This window comes from Coccidioides immitis (genome assembly GCF_000149335.2).
Source record: "Coccidioides immitis RS genomic scaffold supercont3.2, whole genome shotgun sequence".
Lineage (NCBI taxonomy): Eukaryota > Fungi > Ascomycota > Eurotiomycetes > Onygenales > Onygenaceae > Coccidioides > Coccidioides immitis.
This window is the reverse complement of record NW_004504309.1, coordinates 3,858,971-3,876,137: the sequence shown is the minus strand read 5'-3', so window position 1 is coordinate 3,876,137 and position 17,167 is coordinate 3,858,971. Positions and strand designations below refer to the sequence as shown.

The window sequence follows — 17,167 nt, the reverse complement described above, 5'->3', positions numbered from 1 at the left end:
TCGTCAGCCGTGATGAGAACCGGTTCCTCGAATATATCGCCTACTGAACAACGTTGTAAACTGGACTATTTTGTAGATTAAGAGAAGCGTTGTGGTAATAAATATAATTCTCTCGGCATTGAGAGCACCATTTGCGTATCCGTAAGACAATTGCGATCAAGGGGTATTGATCCGAGTGTCGTTGCTGCACACCTGGCCAGTATTGACGAGCGCTGTTATCAGCCAGACTCGCGGTGCGGATGACTAAGCAAGAAGCTATCCATCTCCCATCGAAGCCCGACTGGGGGAATATGACGAACAATCTCGAAGCGCTGCATTTTCTCTTGCGTCTGGAAAATCAGGCAGGATGTCGAACCTAAACAATCAGAGCGAGCCTTTCTACCTTCGTTACTAGTAAGATGTGACCCTACAGATGCCCAGATCTCCCCAGCTGCTGACTTCCCCGTCAAGCTCAGGGCATTCTGGGCGGTTTGGGCATGAGTTTCTAGGTGAGAAATCCGCATCACTAGGTCTTTCTATCGTTCTTAGCAGCTGACAGCGATCAGAATTCGACTTTCGCACTCTCGGCGACGGTCGCAGTGCCGCGGTACGCTATGCGAATAACTCGAATTATCGAAATGACTCGTTGATCCGTAAAGAAAGTGAGACTACCAAAGTTCCTTTCGTGGTCTGGGGTGTGAAACTGAGCTCTTATCACTTTCTCTTTTTGCAGTGTGCGTGAGCTCTCTTATGATTGCAGAGCTTAAACGGATTATCAAGGAGAGTGAGATAATGAAGTACGCAGAGACGAATCTGCATGGGCGAGTGTATGTCTGTTAACAAAACATCATCAGGGAAGATGATTCGAAGTGGCCACAGAAAAATAAGGACGGGCGCCAGGAATTAGAGATCAAGCTTGGGAATGAGCATATCTCGTTTGAGGTACAGTAGCCAGCCTCTATCAATGCTGCGCGAAAGCAGACTGACAACCCTTCACAAATAGACAGCAAAGATAGGATCTCTTGTCGACGTGACCGAGTCTGCGGATCCAGAAGGTCTACGGGTATTTTACTATCTCGTCCAAGATCTGAAAGCTTTTATCTTCTCCTTGATCTCTTTGCATTTCAAGGTGAGTGTGGCCATTTCGCAATGTTATTTCAGTATTCCCACAATTTAACCATGGTTGATAGATCAAACCCATTTAAATACATGAAGAAGATTATGAGGGTGGCAAAATGGTATTTGTTCATGGGTATGGATAATTTGCAAGAATATGGGTTTCCTGGAGTTGTCAGGGGTTTTTGAGCACACAAAAAGGAGGTCTGGTCTTCCATTCCATGTCAAGCAGCACATATTAGCATGTAACAAGCAGGTGTAGGGTCCGACTTGTGAACCAGCATGGCACAAATCACAGTTGAGCTGTAGTATTTGCAATCTTTTTGCCCCATTAGATGCATTATCTTCATCCAGGTCTACTCTTGGACTTCTGCAAGCCGAAGCAATAATCTTCATGACAGGGTTAGGTTTGATGGTTTCCCCGCAATCATCGCATGACCGCCTTACTTTTTTTAGCGTACGTGGGCCAACTAGAAGTTAGTGAGCTTCCCCCGTTCAACCAAAGGCAATCCAAGACCATCATTGAACTGCCGCGCTCAGCTCGCCGAACTCGCCTCTTCCCAGCATTACGGCCTGAATAACCACATGAATCGCACAATGGTCTACTTCTTTACTTTGAATTGAATTTCATCATCTTTCTTTCTCTTTCACTTCTAACTGTGGTTCCTTTCCGCCATACTTGATGTCCTCGTGCCTCGCTTGAATAGCAGCTGGTTGATTGCCTCCCATGCCGACCCCGAGCGTCACCTCTCCACATTTAGCCTCGCTCTCCCTGGATGCGCTCTCTGCGCGAGGAACCTGCCCTCCAGACATTGTCGATCGAGCCGACGGCCGGAATACGCCTACAGAAATCAACCCGCTCGCGCATGATGCATACGATGTTCCGGGTCTAATTGCGACGTCAGAGTTGCGGCCAGAGCTGGACACGCCTATTACTCTACAAGACTCCTCTTCCACTGACAATAAAGACGCCCGATCGGACGGTGAACACGAAGCTTCAAGTCCTACAACGTCCGTATCCACCCAGTCAATCAAGGATGAACCACCGCTCTCCCCGGCCGGATCTTCAACCGTGGCTACACCTTCGTATATGACTTCACTCAGTCATGATTTTTCCAACGTCAGGGTAGGACTACCTTGAATGAATTGTTTCAGAAGCTAGAAGGACATATTTACTCACTTCGCTCTCAGTTGCTTCCCGATCACCCCTGTTCGTACCTTAGAGCAGGTAGCAAGTTCGTTGGGACGCAGCAGTCGGACCGTCAAAAGTACAATGTGGATGTAGAAATCAAAAACGTCAACATGGAGGAGTCCTTTCTTTGTGGCTATCTCCGCATCCAAGGTGCGTTTGATGAATTACTAGTCTAGCTTCGTCTTACTCCCACGCGCTCTTTCACTAATTTTCAATCGCACACTAGGCCTTACCGAAGACCATCCTACGCTCACGACGTACTTTGAAGGCGAACTAATAGGCACAAAGCATAAGTTCCAAACGCGGAACCCATCATGGGGTGCGACGGATAAAACTGACCTGCAGCATTGGGATCGTTTCCCTGCATGGCGCTCTGTCTCTAAAATGGCTAGGAAGCCCGATTTTACAGATATGAACTTTGCGCAGAGAGAGCATATCTTCATGAGGTGGAAGGAATACTTCCTGGTCCCCGATCATCGTGTCAAAACCATAAACGGTGCAAGTTTTGAAGGATTCTATTATATTTGCTTTAATCAGTCCAAGGGTACCGTTAGCGGTATCTACTTCCATGCGAAGAGTGAAAAGTGAGATCTACCATGGGTCCTGTAAATGAACACCGCTAACAATGTTTTGAAATGTACAGGTATCAGCAACTCGAGCTTGAGCATGTTGATAATCGCGGGTGTTTCGGCGCCATGGAATTTCGCTGAAGACCTTTATGCCTGGCGTTCAAAGCGCAATTGGGTTAAATATCGAAGAATTATGTGGCAGCGTTTCATGATTTATGCTAGGAATGTCTTACTTGGAGGGACCAATTTTAAAAGGGGCGAACATGGAGTTCTTTCTTTTTTTTTTTTTTTCTTTTCCCCCTCTCTTTTGTTGCTGAAGCAAGTAAGGTGCAGTTTACATATCCAGTGGTGCACCAGCTCTACCACATCTATGTGCGAGAAGATCATTTTCTCTAACACTTTGTTTCCCTTGATGATATCCATGTCGTTTCTTTTCAGTCAATCCACTGGCCTCTGGTTTTTTTTTGATCTGACTTATTCGTTCCCGGTTGATGTTCAATCTCAGTTGATCATGCCTTTTTGTTTTACTTGCAGGTAAATAATTGCTTGGGGAATTGGTGTTCCTTCTTTCCTGCATTGTTGAGTACGCTGGACCCCCGTTTGTGTCTCATTTTTCCACTCTTAGCTCTATTGCTTATTGAAAGCACCACATATAGTCTTTCATAAAACCTTCTAACTTGGATTTTATTCTCTTACATGGTTAATAAGCTTTGGTCAGTTCTTCAAAATTAGGCTGAAATCTCTCATTGTGCAGCTTTAGCTTTGGCTCCCGGGCATTTCTGTACAATACCACCAAAAATGTAGATATAAGTCACACTTCAAACTTCTTTACATTCATATCTGTCATGTCAAATGTTATATCTAGAACCCGAAAAAGGACAAATGGATATCAATGCAGTGGTCAGTTGCCATACAATGGTCACAGAGAAGTGTGCATTGTTAAAGTCCCATCAGCGCATTGTGCTAAAGAAAAACAGAGAGCTCCGCGTACGGATTATACACATGCAAATATTAAAAAGTCATGGAATATCAAGAAATGGAACGCAATGTACCGTGACTAGCAAATAAAGATGACCCAGTTTAAAGATAGATAGGAACAATCGTCGGAAAAGCAAAAGGCATATACACGGATGCGGAATTGAAGAGGAATGAGGGAAGAGGGATATGGAGTATTTGGCTGCATTTTTGTGGTATAAAATAGCAAACAAAAATATAATTTCGCTCATGGGATATTTTGTGCTGAGCAAGTGGAGTACCGAGAGTCAAAGATCTGATAGTAAATCTTCCCCAAAGAGGTATATAACGGGTAGCAACATCAAACAAGGATCTAAATCAAAACATGCTTGAATTTTGTCTGCTGCTCGTCGAACTAGACGTCTGGCTATTTGCAACCTCGCTGCTTGGGGTTGGCGGCTCAGCAACAACCTGGCGTCGAATGGTAACAATCCATTCATGCTGCAACAGTTCTACCGCGCTGGGCCTCTTGGCGGGATCAAGCTCAAAACAACGTTTAATAAAATCGATGCCCAGCTCGCTTAATTGGTCTGGGGTCGGAAGATGAGGCTGATTTCCTTGTGCAATCTTGTACATGATCGCCCATTCATTGTCGATACCCGCCCATGGACGTAACCCGGTGGCCATCTCTAGAATGACGCAGCCGAGAGACCATATGTCCATGGAGCCATGCCGGCCCCCTGCATGCCCAACCTCTCCACGGACGAGTTCCGGAGACATATACATAGGAGTGCCCGTGACAGATTTTTGATTCTTGCGTTGGGCGTGGGGCTCTTTCGTAGCATCTTTGTGATTTCCTCCATATTGATCCATAGCAGCTAGAGTCTTGCCTTGGCGGGCAATTATCATGGCCGCCCCGAAATCAACATATTTAATGACCCCATTATGGTCCAGGAGAATGTTAGCAGGTTTGATGTCCCGGTGGACAATTCCCGCTTGGTGCAGATAAGCAAGACCCTCCAACATTTGAAGTGCATAAACCATGATAACGGTTTCATCCTCAATTCGGCCATGTTCAAGGAGCGTGGCCATAGATCCACCAGAGCAGTATTCCATGAATATATAAACCTTATCACGATGAACCTCAATACCGCGATAGGAAACAATGTTAGGATGGTCAAGAACCTCAAGAACAGCCATCTCGTCCCGAATCTGTTGGGCGACACCAGGAATAACAGACGGCTCTTGAAGTTTAATTTCTTTCACAGCCATCAAATAACTTGTATCGAGATCGATAGCAGCGTAGACTGAACCGGAGGTACCTCCGCCAATAAATTGGCCTTGCTGCCACCGGAGGGTGACGTTCGTGGCCGACGAAGAAAGCACTGTGAGAGATCGATCCGCTTCATTCACACCTTCTAGGACTCTGCCCAGCGGCCGCCTCTTACTGTCCAATTCCGCCCTTGCCTGTTCCAACTCCGCTACACGCAAGTATCGCTGTTCGTGTACAGCCTGCTCCGCCTCAGCATCGTCCATGGCCTTGCTGAGGTCCAGTTTCCCGGATAGAAGCTGTAATTTTTCCGCTTTCGCAGCTAGAGTCGACCGTGCTCCCATAATATCAAAGTGTGATATCAGCGTTGACATGCAGCCTGCAACTTTGGCACGTAACAACTGGTAGTCTTCATCGCTCAATGAGAGAATGCTATGTCCATGCGTTATGGCCATGGCAAACTCGAGAGCTGCAACAGCCCATTTGAAGGTCCTTCGATCTGCAGCGTCACAGTCGTCACAAACAAACGCAACCCAATCAACCCCCAGTCTTACTAGTTTACCGTGATTCATTGACCGACGGGTAGGCTCCAAGTACATCAAAGATCTTTTGCCGAACTCAGTGGCGAAAGCAAAGCAGGACTGAATCAGTTCCTGATTGCCGGCTCCCTGATTTTGTTTTCGAATGATTTCCACGCTATCAATGATCGTATTTGAAAGCTTCCATGCGGTTTTCTTAATCTTGTTCAATTCGACATTTACTCGACCCAAATTCGCCCGCTGTTCCACTGTGACGTCGAATTCCAAGCCTGTTAGTCGAGTGAGCTCGGCCCGGGCACTTTGGAGACGCTTTTGAGAGCCATCAGCCACTAAACGCAACTTGCCCAATCGCACGTCCGTTGGATGCTCCAAAAGGTCGACTTCCATCCTCTTCCCGCTCCAAGGGAAAGGTTTCTCAGGACGAATGACAAGGATATATGGGTTTGACGGATCCTCTGGGACATCTTCAGCACGGAATGAAGTTCCAAGGATTGATTGAATATCTTTGGGACGCCCATATAAAGAAGGTGATGCAATCAGAGACACACCCTTCTGCCCGACAGAATCGAGCGACGTAACAAGGAAATGGCCTGATGCCAGTAGAGCCTCCGAAAAAGTCTCTACGATATCATCCTTTAGGTGGAACTCGGTTGCATTCTCAAACCGTTCACGAAGGAATCGGGAAAATCGGAATAGTTTTCGTTGGCGTACTCGGACGGAGTCCAAAATTTGCTTATAGCGCTTTTCTGATTCAACGGCATCCCCTTCCGGTTTACCGAGAAGTTCCCGCTCAAAATGAAGCATCAATCGCTGAAGAGCCTTCGCAGTTAGGGTGCTTAAAAACCTGCTTTAGCTTTGATCGATATGGATCCAAGGGGTCAGCTGACATACCTAAATTGTTCAGCAACTTCGATATCCCCTCCCTCAAACTGGCGGCCAATCTCGTTGGAAAAGTCCCATTCCTGCTCCAAAATTTCCGCTTCTTTGAAAGTATTCTTGTTCGCGCTCAGCTTCCAATTCAAGAGCTTAAAGTAGTATTTCAACGCGTCAACAACAACAGTATCAAAACTCTCCTCAAAACATGGAGGAAGCTCCCATCCAGGCTCCGGTTCAGAGATAACAAGGTATCGCTGCTTAATTTCAACAGCAATTTTCATTAAAATCTGAAATTGTGCAATCATCTGGTCAAGCAACATAGGAGACTGCTGTCCAGGGTCCTTCATTTTCTTGGCATAGGAAAGCCGAACACGAATGACTTCCACGATGAGGCGAGAAGGAAAACTAATCAAGATGAGCAATTCTTCGATGTATGGAGGCAGGTGTCGCTCCACAAATGCTTCGGAGTTCTCAATCAGGGTGGCCTTTGCTTTCTTGATAACTTCGCCAATCCCATCCAACATACTGTTTTTTCTAGTCTGGCCGTTTCCATCCACCACATTGCCGTCTCCCTGCAAAGATTTTAAGCCATCCTCCTTCATGATACGATCAAGGAAAGACCCTTCATCTGCGAGATCAGCAGCATGGGAAGGCTTGGTGATAGGTAAATTAAAATTTAATTCCTCATTGCCGACCCATCGTTGAAGGATAGCAAACTGAGTGTTAATAAGCTGCGTCGTATTATGCCATGAGATGATGGCATCGCAGCTCGCGGTAAACTCCTCAGAGTCAGCACGCTTATGGTGAGCCTTGAGCTCGCGCATGACTGAGTACAGGCTTTCGACTTTCTCGATCTTTGCAACAATACCTTCCACCTGTTTCACGGGAGGTTTACCGATTTCCGTTTCGCCTTTGATCTTGAACGAAATAATTTCTTCTAGGATAGGGCCTACTTGAGCCCTCTCGTGTTCGATGATCTTTTTCTGCAGTGCTTCTAGCCGGCCGCAGGACCTTGCCCGAATTCCAAGCCAGATTTCATCGTTAATATCAGTTAGGCTTTTAGGCTCGCCAGTCCCAAATAGTCGCCGCTTCTCCTGCTTAACGACGTCTCCCTTTAAGACGGATGCCAACATAGAGTGCCATTCCAATTTTTCCCGGATTTTTGGGTTTTGCAGTTCTTCCAAAGTGGGTTGTATGTTCTCATCCTCCAGTACCAAGTGCGCCTCGACGTCGTAAGGGTCGCTGTCGAAAGGCTCGGACGATGGCGACTCGTCTTCGAGATCCAGATCAATATCAGGCACGCCCGGAATCTGAGAACCAAAATTGAGCCATTCGTTTGGCGGTCCTTGTCTTACTCTTTGGACATACGCCTTTTCTTGGGCGCGGTACTGGGCATTGGGGTCACGCCGGGAAGGTCGTTTTGCCGAGTATGAAAGCTGGCTACTCGAATGAGTAGAGAACTGGGGAGGTCTGCGTGGGGGAGCATATGTATTAGATGGCGTTCTGGCTGGACCACTCGGCCGCTGCGGTCTCAGCTCTCGATCAGACATGTCGGAAGGGGTATGTCTCTCGAAGGTGGCGGCAGAAGCTCCCGCACTACCACTTCGAGAGTGCCTGGGGATTTCTGGCGTCCATTGGGGATATATTGCAGGTGGCGCGAGAACTGGAGAGTTGCGATAGCCCGAGCTCACTTGGCTCACAGTGGCTCCCGAGGAGGTGACCAAGGGCGTGTCGTGCTGGTCATCCGCGTCCCGGATATCGACTTCGAAATCTTCCTGTCCAGGGAGCACGAATGGAGGGTGGAGAGGATAGAAGTCGGTGGGTGTCGAAGAGTCCGAGCCGTGTAGGGAATGTCTCCGACGTTCCATAGTCCGTAGATTTGAAGCAGGGTCATCGCCGCATTTATGTATTGGCAGCGAGTCTGGACTCTCTGTTCATGGGGTCCTCTAGTTTACAAGGTGCCACGATCATGTGGAGTTTTTGGGTTTTCCTACGAGCAGGCCAACTGAATCAGGACTAGCCTCTGCCGAGCCTGGCGTGCAGCGTTCGCCGCCACAACCTTGCTGAATGGCCTTTTCCGCGCCGTATTGGAGAATCCTATTGTGGGCGTGGCTTTGTGTGAAGAAGAAGCGCTACTCTCCGTGTGTAGACAGACCTCATTCTCTGTACGGAGTACAGACCCCCTGAATCCTAAATCAGCAATTTAACCATGAACATATCCCACAAAGACAGTGATATAGTTGACTAACTATCCTGTTTGATGATGACAGCCCCCCCAATTGCTGGCACGGTTGACTAACTAGAACGCTTCTACAGCCCTAGCAGTTGGATTGGTTTCTCCCTATTTCTCAGCAGAGCATACAAAATGATCACAGCAATTAGGTTTCGTCCGAACTTAGGTTATTGGTTGCCTACAATTGAGACATTTGAGAATTATTATTCCCAATGAAACTTTACGGAATAACCCGCTCCAGCGCGTGTCTAACAGGTCCAGAGGAGTTACATTGGAACTCCTCATGGCTGAAATACCCATTTCAGCCAGCAGTTTGACCAAGGCAGGACCTTTTTTCAGGAATAAGAGAACGATTAAACGATAATTTCACGAAATCAAAAATACCTACTGGTCGGTTCGACGAGACGAGGCATATATCGATTGCACAATGCCCCCTTGAGAAATTCGATCCTATGTACCCCATACGGAGTGCGGTGAAAAGATTTTATATTTTATACGGGATAAACTGTACAAGGTGGGCAAATTCTCACTACTTTGGGGAATGAATCGCCTCATTCCTTATTTTGTCTCTCGTTATGCTCCATGCAACCTCCAAAGTGGAACATGTAATCCTCCAATGTTAGCATCGTCCGCATGTATGTATGTCCTAGACATACATCTTGACTTTAGTGCCGAGGAAGAACGCTCGTTAAAAGAATGAGCGAAATTGAAACAAGGCTTCTGGCGGGTCGACTTGAGGCGAATGTTGACCCGAAAGAAGTGATATCTGCCATCACAGAATTGGTGAACCAGGGAGTTGACACCTAAAATCCCCAGCTGCGGGTTTTGAACTTGCCAGAAAACCCGCCGCGGTCTGTGGAAGCTCGACGGATGACTCCTCGGAATACCTCGCGGAGATGGTTGTCCTGATTGGTCGCCACGCTTTGCTATCTTGGGTTGTCGCGCATCCTGAGCCTGATTGGCTGGGCCTTTCTCTATCTGACCATCAGCAAAACTCCCAAGCGCAACTCCAGATAAACCCACAGCGCAAGATAAGGCTGGGAGAACACGAGCTCACTTGAAAGAAAGACGCTACCGTCGAAAAACATTGTTAGCCAAGCACTGCCTAATCGGGGAGCTGATAAGATCTTTGAGTTAGGTAAAAATCCCACTCCCGTTGGAATGGACAAAAGCTCCTCGTCAAGGCTATTTCGCAACAACGATAACTATCGGGGCTGAACATTGCCCCGGGAAAACACCCGGCACTCCCACACTCTGTCTCCATGAGTATATGGATGTCTCATCTTCCCATTGTCTATCGTCTGATGATAAGAATAGTCCACTTTGTTGCTATTCAGCGGAGTTGCCATAGGCGTAGGATGAATTCGGGAGCGAGGTCGACAATGTGGCTCATAGCCCCGGGTATATATGTGCCCGCTGGCCTTGACAGTCAAGGTTTTTAATCTTGGTACATGTTCATACCGAAGTCTCTCCCATGCATTCTCGACATCGGGCTTTCTTAGAAACGAACTAGGCCGTATAACAGAGACTTTTTTGCATATTGCAAAGACCCCCGGGCAATAACGAACCGAAAGAGACCCACAGCCATGTCAGAGTTGCCAGACCTGAGCACTTTGAACTATACAGTGCTAGTGCCCTATAACGGGAGCATTGCTACTGGGGGAAACTCGATGGAAGTTGACCTCAATGTGTTCTACAACGTGCGTTAATGTGAGCTTTGTCCAAACACGGCACCCACTTATAAATTGCTTCCTTTAGGCAGGTGATATTACATGGATCATTACATGTGCAGCCTTAGTACTGCTAATGATTCCTGGTGTTGGGTACGATGTCCTTTCCTGCATTTCTTGAGTTTATGTCCAATTTTCTCGTCCTAATGGTATCGCAGATTCTTCTATTCTGGGCTTGCTCGCAGAAAGTCCGCGCTTTCGCTGATATGGCTATCCGTTATGTCACTTGGAGTTGTCTCGTTCCAGTGGTTTTTCTGGGGCTATTCTCTCGCGTTTTCCCATTCTGCTGGAGCCTACATCGGTAACCTTGAGAACTTTGGTTTCAAGGGTGTTCTTGCTCAGCCCTCCGTTGAAAGCTCAAAGATCCCGGATATACTGTTTGCTTTATACCAAGGGATGTTTGCGGCAATCACGTAAGTTGAGCCTGCTAGTTTTGGAGAGGATTCAAATATTCACAATGCGTTATAATCTAGAGTTGCATTGGCAGTGGGAGCTGTTGCAGAACGTGGTCGAATGGCTCCATGCATCGTCTTTATGTTCATTTGGACCACAATTATATACGATCCTCTTGCGTGCTGGACATGGAACTCCTCTGGTTGGATATATAAAATGGGAGCACTCGATTTTGCTGGTGGAACTCCCGTGCATATCGCTTCCGGTGCCGCTGCCCTCGCGTATTCCCTCATGCTCGGGAAGAGACGAGGGCAAGGTACCAGCGACTTCAATCATCGTCCACACAACGTCACTCACGTTGTCATTGGAACGGTGTTTCTGTGGTTCGGATGGTTTGGGTTTAACTGCGGCTCTGCGTTGAGTGCAAACTTGCGAGCGGTAATGGCAGGCATTGTGACCAATTTGGCTGCCGCCGTTGGTGGTGTTACATGGTGCCTCTTAGATTATCGCCTGGACGGGAAATTCTCTGCAGTGGGTTTCTCCTCCGGGGTAATATCAGGTCTTGTGGCAATTACCCCTGGATCGGGATACGTCCCGCCATGGGCGGCTGTGATATTCGGGTTAGTCGGGGCGACTGCATGCAACTATGCCACGAAATTGAAGTATCTGATGCGCATTGACGACTCTTTGGATATTTTTGCCGTTCATGGAGTCGGAGGAATTGTCGGAAATTTACTCACGGGTTTATTCGCAGCGTAAGTGAAACGGCGGCTCGTCCAAATATAGTTTCTTTCCCTTCATGCATTAACTGGATCTCAGGGACTATATCGCAAGGCTCGATGGTGCCACCTACATCGATGGAGGTTGGCTCAATAAGCACTATATTCAGCTCGCTTACCAGCTCGCAGACTCTGTGACTGGGGCAGCCTATTCCTTCATCGGAAGTTGTATCATTCTATTTCTGATCAACTTGATCCCCGGTCTACACCTTCGCGCGAGTGAAAAGGATGAGATCATGGGAGTCGATGACGCAGAAATTGGGGAGTTTGCAGTAAGTTTCATAAACAAAGATGACATGGCTGTTCGTCATACTGACAATCTCTTTAGTATGACTACGTGGAGATTGCACGAGACGTAAGCAGTGGATTTGAGACGGACAAGTCTGAGCCCAAATCCGACGATGACTCGGTTAATTCGACAAAAAGACATGGGTCTGGAAAGGAGTCCTGATGGAGAATTAGTAAAAGATTGATTTTTTTCGATATGTATCTATTAATATTTATGGAGTACTTTAGCCAGGTAAGACATAAGTTGACTATGAATTCCCGGAAAAGGACGTCCCGTACTCCGTACGTTGGAACGAAATAAGGAACGAAGAGAGTCGGTTTTCCTCCTCAAGCCAGTGGATTCTTGTGAGGTCTAGGTAGTTATCTCTCATCTAGAAGTTAACCACTCCGTAGTGCGACAGGCTTGCTGCTATTTATCACTCTCCTCATCTCAGCCCACTCATCCTCCACAGTTCCCGTCATCCGTATCGATATTCCCCGCCAGTCACCTGTTTACGAGAACAATCACCAATTTTGTACCCTGTACGGAGTATTCCGTAAAGTTTATACAATGAAGATATTTCTTTTGCCGTGGCTGGTGCAAGTGAGAGAAGAAGACTCCCTTATCCATGCTCAATCACGCCTAGAGGATCTGGACATTAAAATCATCCTTCCATATATTGCCTTTTCGACTTTGCTTCTGTTTGACTTTCGTGTCTTAAATGGCGATTTGTAACTGATGGCCGACCACGAGCAAGGAACTAGGTGACTAATCACGGTAAAAGCGGCTCGAAGTTAGCTATCAGCAAGCTGACCATAAGAGCAAATGACCCGATCAAGACCTTGGAAGCTCCAGATGCTTGAGCTTAGGATTGTCGCCTCACCGCTGAACCCTCTTTAACTCAATTCAATGTTCATTGTTCCGATCTGTGCCCTATCCATATGAAATTGCAATATTGCTATCCCATTCGCTTCACGAAATCCCTTTGATAAATACCAAAATATGGACGAGCCACCAAGCCTCACTGCTGAGAGTGCCCACCGCCCGAGCTTTCCAACCGATCCTTCGCAGTTTGACAGCGATCCCCGAATCTCTTTTTCGAAACTTGATAATAAATTCATTCTGGAAACGGAAGATGGTGAAGAATATTCATACGATACGGTCTTAAAGAGATGGATACCTTGGGTAACTACTCCACTTTTGCCTCCGCATGTCCTTGAACTCCCCCGTGTCGCTATGAAGCGCCTTTTCTCCATGGAGAGATGAGTACACCAATTGGGGCCCTGGGCAAACACTCCTATGCCTCTTCCACATTTCGCGTGTGCTCTCTCTCCATGTGTGTGGGTTCAATGCTTTCATAGTTACCACGAGCTGGACGGATCATGATTCTAACTGCTTGGACCCCTTTTTACGGCCGCTGGACGAATGCATAGCTGGATGACTCTCTTGTCGAGCAACAGAGAGAAGCGTACAAGGTTAAAGGCGTGGATGAGAACGAGCCAGCCGTTAAGCAACAAAGGAAGAAGCGGAAGCAGAACGACGACGTAAGTCCATTGTCTGCCATGCGCCACCTCACCAGATCAAAGTATTGTCTAACTCCTTGGTCTTACTTCTAATCTAGGGAGCCGGCAATAATACGCACAAAGCCAAAAAGCCCCGTACGAACACTGCAGTATATGTCACTTCAATTCCCTTAGATGCGACCGTCGATGAGATAAATGATGTTTTTTGCAAATGCGGGGTCATCGCCGAAGAAATTGATAGCCATCGACCGCGTATAAAGATGTATACAGACGAGAACGGAAATTTTAAGGGAGATGCGCTGGTGGTATATTTCCGGCCCGAATCCGTCAATCTTGCGATTCAGATGCTTGACGATTCAGATTTCCGATTCGGCGAACCCGGCCCGCAAGGGAAAATGAAAGTCCAGCAAGCGGACTTTTCATTCAAAGCACAACAAGAAGCGCCCGAGAAACCAAACGCGAGAGACAAGGCAAAGATTATTAGAAAGACCCAGAAGCTTAAGAAGTATGGTGCCGTGCTGTTTCAGCCCTTCAGCACATCCTTCAATTTCCTTACCTTGACGCTAAGATGCTTGTCGTTAGTAAACTTGCGGATTGGGACGAAGAAGATGCAGCTACTCAGCCATCAGGACGATGGGAGAAGGTTGTGATACTTAAGCACATGTTTACGCTCCAGGAGCTTGAGGTGAGTTATTACAGTTCTCTTCTTTCTTTCCCTTTGATATATGAGGGAAGGGAGTGCCGTTAGTTTTGATGGTTCACTGACTCGACAACCATAATAAAAGGAAGATCCGGCCGCAATCCTTGACATTAAGGAGGATATCCGAGATGAATGCTCGAAGCTAGGAGAGGTTACCAATGTGGTGATGTACGATAAAGAAGAATCTGGAGTTGTGACAGTCAGGTTTAAGGATCCCGATGCCGCGCAAGCATGCGTGCGGGTGCGTATCCCCGCCTTTGTTGATCGCTGTAGCGAAATGATAGCACTGGATCAATCTAATCTCACCATCTAGATGATGCATGGCCGATTCTTTGGCGGTACTCAAGTCGAAGCGTACATTGCTGACGGGCGGGAGCGATTCAAAAAGTCGAGCACGAAGGGCCATGACTATGAAGATGACGGTGCAGGTTGGGAAGTTGGCAATGATGATGAAGAGGCTAAACGGCTGGAGGAGTTCGGATCGTGGATTGAAAACAAGAAGGCAGAGCCCGAGGCAACCACTTCATAGTCTGTTGAGAGGGCAAATTCAGCGCATTATGTATATGTAACTGGACAGATTGCTTCGGCTGCCTGAAAGAGCTTCTACCAAAGGATGCCCATCAAAAGCCTCCAAGAGCGTCGGAGGGCGCTAAACCGGATACGGATTGTTGACATAGTTACATAATCGACCCACCAAACGCCCGCTCTTCACTGGATTCGCGGTGCCTGCCACACAAACAATGTAAACAATCGTAACTCAGACCGGCTTAGCTTTGGCCCTTTAGGCGTACCTTCTTCCACCTCCCCTTTTTTTTCAACCTCACCGCCGTTCTTTTCTTCCTACCCAACGACATTCTCGCAGTCTCCCAGTGTGCTTCTGCTTCAACCACCGCCTACACCCTCGCATCTTTCATCAGACCTCTCTCGGATCTAAACTCAGTCCAAAATGCGTGAAATTGTAAGTCGATTCTCATATCATAACACGCTTTGCTTTTGTCAAGCAAGGTCTCCTTCATCCTACAAACCCCGCCAGTCCCTGCACCGAATACTCAAGATCCCTGAAATTATTTTCAACTCAACGCCATTGCTAACTTAACCTTCTCTCATATCTTTAGGTTCATCTCCAAACTGGCCAGTGTGTAAGTTTTGAAAATAGCTTCGATCGAATCCTTTGGATTGGGAGTGTTGATATCTGACCCAACCTCTGCACGTAGGGTAACCAAATTGGTGCCGCTTTCTGGTAAGCTCAGCTACCCGGCCATCGCACAACCTGCATTTACGCTGTAGCTTACATGTGTGTCCTTTTTAGGCAAATCATTTCTGGCGAACATGGCCTCGATAGCTCCGGCATGTGCGTTGCCCACAATCACATAACACGCGAATTAGAGATGTTTAACACAGATATAGGTATGCTGGGTCTTCTGACCTTCAGCTCGAGCGTATGAACGTCTACTTCAACGAGGTAACATTACTCTTCCAACTTCGTCCAGCGAGCACTTTCGGCTAAATAATTTTCTATAGGCCGCTGGCAGGAAATACGTTCCTCGCGCCGTTCTCGTCGATCTTGAACCCGGTACCATGGATGCCGTTCGCGCCGGCCCCTTTGGCCAGCTTTTCCGTCCCGATAACTTTGTTTTCGGTCAATCCGGTGCCGGAAACAACTGGGCAAAGGGCCACTACACTGAGGGTGCTGAACTGGTTGACCAGGTCATTGATGTTGTCCGTCGTGAGGCCGAAGGCTGCGACTGCCTCCAAGGTTTCCAGATCACTCACTCCCTCGGTGGTGGTACTGGTGCCGGTATGGGTACCTTGTTGATCTCAAAGATTCGAGAGGAGTTCCCAGACCGTATGATGGCCACTTTCTCCGTTGTCCCATCCCCAAAGGTCTCAGATACTGTTGTTGAACCATACAACGCAACCCTCTCTGTTCACCAATTGGTTGAACATTCAGATGAAACCTTCTGTATTGACAATGAGGTAAGGCAAACATATCAGTGTGGGCGATGATTGTCTTTTCAGAATCTGACTGGGTCCAGGCTCTTTACGACATCTGCATGAGGACTCTCAAGCTTGCCAATCCATCCTATGGTGACCTTAACCATCTGGTCTCCGCTGTCATGTCTGGCGTTACAACCTGTCTTCGTTTCCCTGGCCAACTCAACTCTGATCTCCGTAAACTGGCTGTTAACATGGTTCCGTTCCCTCGTCTCCACTTCTTCATGGTTGGCTTCGCTCCTCTTACCAGCCGCGGTGCCTACTCTTTCCGTGCCATCACCGTCCCGGAATTGACCCAGCAGATGTACGATCCTAAGAACATGATGGCTGCATCTGATTTCCGTAATGGCCGCTACCTTACTTGCTCCGCGATCTTGTAAGTTCCGCGCACTTTGTCCTCCGCTGTTGATCTTCTCTAACATACTTTCAAGCCGTGGCAAGGTCTCCATGAAAGAAGTTGAGGATCAGATGCGCAACGTGCAGAACAAGAACCACACATACTTTGTTGAATGGATTCCCAACAACATCCAGACCGCTCTTTGCTCTATTCCTCCACGTGGCCTCCCAATGGCTTCCACCTTTATTGGAAACTCTACCTCCATCCAGGAGCTCTTCAAGCGTGTTGGTGACCAATTCACTGCTATGTTCCGTCGCAAGGCTTTCTTGCATTGGTACACTGGTGAGGGTATGGACGAGATGGAGTTCACTGAGGCCGAGAGTAACATGAACGACTTGGTCAGTGAATACCAACAGTACCAGGATGCCAGCATCTCGGAGGGTGAGGAGGAGTAGTAAGTCCCACAGAACCTTAGTTGCCATTAGTTTAATTAGTGCTAACTTTCCATCAGTGTCGAGGAGGAAATCTTGGAGGGAGAGGAGTAAACAGCACAACATATACCCCTGTGCGTGATTTTCAAGCCTGATGTTAGTATCAACCAACATTAATTTGAGCGATAACTACTTTCCTCTTTTTTGATACTCATTAATTGGCCGTTGAAGAAAAGCATGGGATTTTCACCGTAAATTTAATGCACCAGATGAGTGACTAACA

The 17,167-nt window shown here is 47.4% G+C and overlaps 6 protein-coding genes across 6 annotated transcripts; 5 read left to right on the top strand and 1 right to left on the bottom strand.

The window, feature by feature from the left end:
- The first annotated feature begins 307 nt into the window (after window positions 1-307).
- On the top strand, window positions 308-1,412 carry CIMG_06934 (mago nashi protein). The gene is made up of 7 exons (XM_001243037.2): window positions 308-393; window positions 451-488; window positions 546-641; window positions 713-776; window positions 834-921; window positions 983-1,108; window positions 1,170-1,412. The coding sequence occupies exons 1-7, from the start codon at window positions 347-349 to the stop codon at window positions 1,182-1,184; spliced, it is 474 nt and encodes a 157-aa protein (XP_001243038.2). The 5' UTR covers window positions 308-346; the 3' UTR covers window positions 1,185-1,412.
- Window positions 1,413-1,630: 218 nt separating this feature from the next.
- On the top strand, window positions 1,631-3,438 carry CIMG_06933 (vesicle-mediated transporter Vid24). The gene is made up of 4 exons (XM_001243036.2): window positions 1,631-2,221; window positions 2,287-2,437; window positions 2,514-2,871; window positions 2,931-3,438. Exons 1-4 carry the CDS (start codon window positions 1,823-1,825, stop codon window positions 2,995-2,997), a joined length of 975 nt encoding a protein of 324 aa, XP_001243037.2. The 5' UTR covers window positions 1,631-1,822; the 3' UTR covers window positions 2,998-3,438.
- A 223-nt stretch (window positions 3,439-3,661) lies between these two features.
- On the bottom strand, window positions 3,662-8,434 carry CIMG_06932 (STE/STE11/SSK protein kinase). Its single transcript, XM_001243035.2, has 2 exons — window positions 6,511-8,434; window positions 3,662-6,454 (listed from the first exon to the last, which is right to left on the bottom strand). Exons 1-2 carry the CDS (start codon window positions 8,361-8,363, stop codon window positions 4,189-4,191), a joined length of 4,119 nt encoding a protein of 1,372 aa, XP_001243036.1. The 5' UTR covers window positions 8,364-8,434; the 3' UTR covers window positions 3,662-4,188.
- Window positions 8,435-10,314: 1,880 nt separating this feature from the next.
- CIMG_06930 (ammonium transporter) lies at window positions 10,315-12,081 on the top strand (the record flags this gene model as incomplete). The annotated part of the gene is made up of 6 exons (XM_001243033.2): window positions 10,315-10,428; window positions 10,487-10,551; window positions 10,617-10,871; window positions 10,932-11,606; window positions 11,671-11,902; window positions 11,959-12,081. The coding sequence occupies 6 exons, from the start codon at window positions 10,315-10,317 to the stop codon at window positions 12,079-12,081; spliced, it is 1,464 nt and encodes a 487-aa protein (XP_001243034.2).
- A 686-nt stretch (window positions 12,082-12,767) lies between these two features.
- CIMG_06929 (nuclear mRNA splicing factor-associated protein) lies at window positions 12,768-14,650 on the top strand (the record flags this gene model as incomplete). Its single annotated transcript, XM_001243032.2, has 6 exons — window positions 12,768-13,083; window positions 13,332-13,442; window positions 13,520-13,926; window positions 14,004-14,106; window positions 14,207-14,362; window positions 14,435-14,650. The coding sequence occupies exons 1-6, from the start codon at window positions 12,901-12,903 to the stop codon at window positions 14,648-14,650; spliced, it is 1,176 nt and encodes a 391-aa protein (XP_001243033.1). The 5' UTR covers window positions 12,768-12,900.
- A 304-nt stretch (window positions 14,651-14,954) lies between these two features.
- On the top strand, window positions 14,955-17,156 carry CIMG_06928 (tubulin beta chain). Its single transcript, XM_001243031.2, has 9 exons — window positions 14,955-15,079; window positions 15,237-15,260; window positions 15,336-15,361; window positions 15,431-15,472; window positions 15,529-15,583; window positions 15,643-16,098; window positions 16,158-16,492; window positions 16,548-16,907; window positions 16,965-17,156. The coding sequence occupies exons 1-9, from the start codon at window positions 15,068-15,070 to the stop codon at window positions 16,996-16,998; spliced, it is 1,344 nt and encodes a 447-aa protein (XP_001243032.1). The 5' UTR covers window positions 14,955-15,067; the 3' UTR covers window positions 16,999-17,156.
- Window positions 17,157-17,167: the final 11 nt, after the last annotated feature.

Bases quoted from the DNA above. Each gene is read 5' to 3' on its own strand.
- CIMG_06934 (XM_001243037.2), top strand. From the start codon at position 347: ATGTCGAACCTAAACAATCAGAGCGAGCCTTTCTACCTTCGTTACTA. The intron at 394-450 runs GTAAGATGTGAC...TTCCCCGTCAAG, and splicing joins CCTTTCTACCTTCGTTACTA to CTCAGGGCATTCTGGGCGGT. The intron at 489-545 runs GTGAGAAATCCG...GACAGCGATCAG, and splicing joins GTTTGGGCATGAGTTTCTAG to AATTCGACTTTCGCACTCTC.
- CIMG_06933 (XM_001243036.2), top strand. From the start codon at position 1,823: ATGCCGACCCCGAGCGTCACCTCTCCACATTTAGCCTCGCTCTCCCTG. The intron at 2,222-2,286 runs GTAGGACTACCT...CTTCGCTCTCAG, and splicing joins ATGATTTTTCCAACGTCAGG to TTGCTTCCCGATCACCCCTG. The intron at 2,872-2,930 runs GTGAGATCTACC...TGAAATGTACAG, and splicing joins TTCCATGCGAAGAGTGAAAA to GTATCAGCAACTCGAGCTTG.
- CIMG_06932 (XM_001243035.2), bottom strand. From the start codon at position 8,363: ATGGAACGTCGGAGACATTCCCTACACGGCTCGGACTCTTCGACACCC. The intron at 6,455-6,510 runs GTATGTCAGCTG...CAGGTTTTTAAG, and splicing joins GAAGTTGCTGAACAATTTAG to CACCCTAACTGCGAAGGCTC.
- CIMG_06928 (XM_001243031.2), top strand. The intron at 15,584-15,642 runs GTAACATTACTC...AATTTTCTATAG, and splicing joins TGAACGTCTACTTCAACGAG to GCCGCTGGCAGGAAATACGT. The intron at 16,908-16,964 runs GTAAGTCCCACA...ACTTTCCATCAG, and splicing joins TCGGAGGGTGAGGAGGAGTA to TGTCGAGGAGGAAATCTTGG.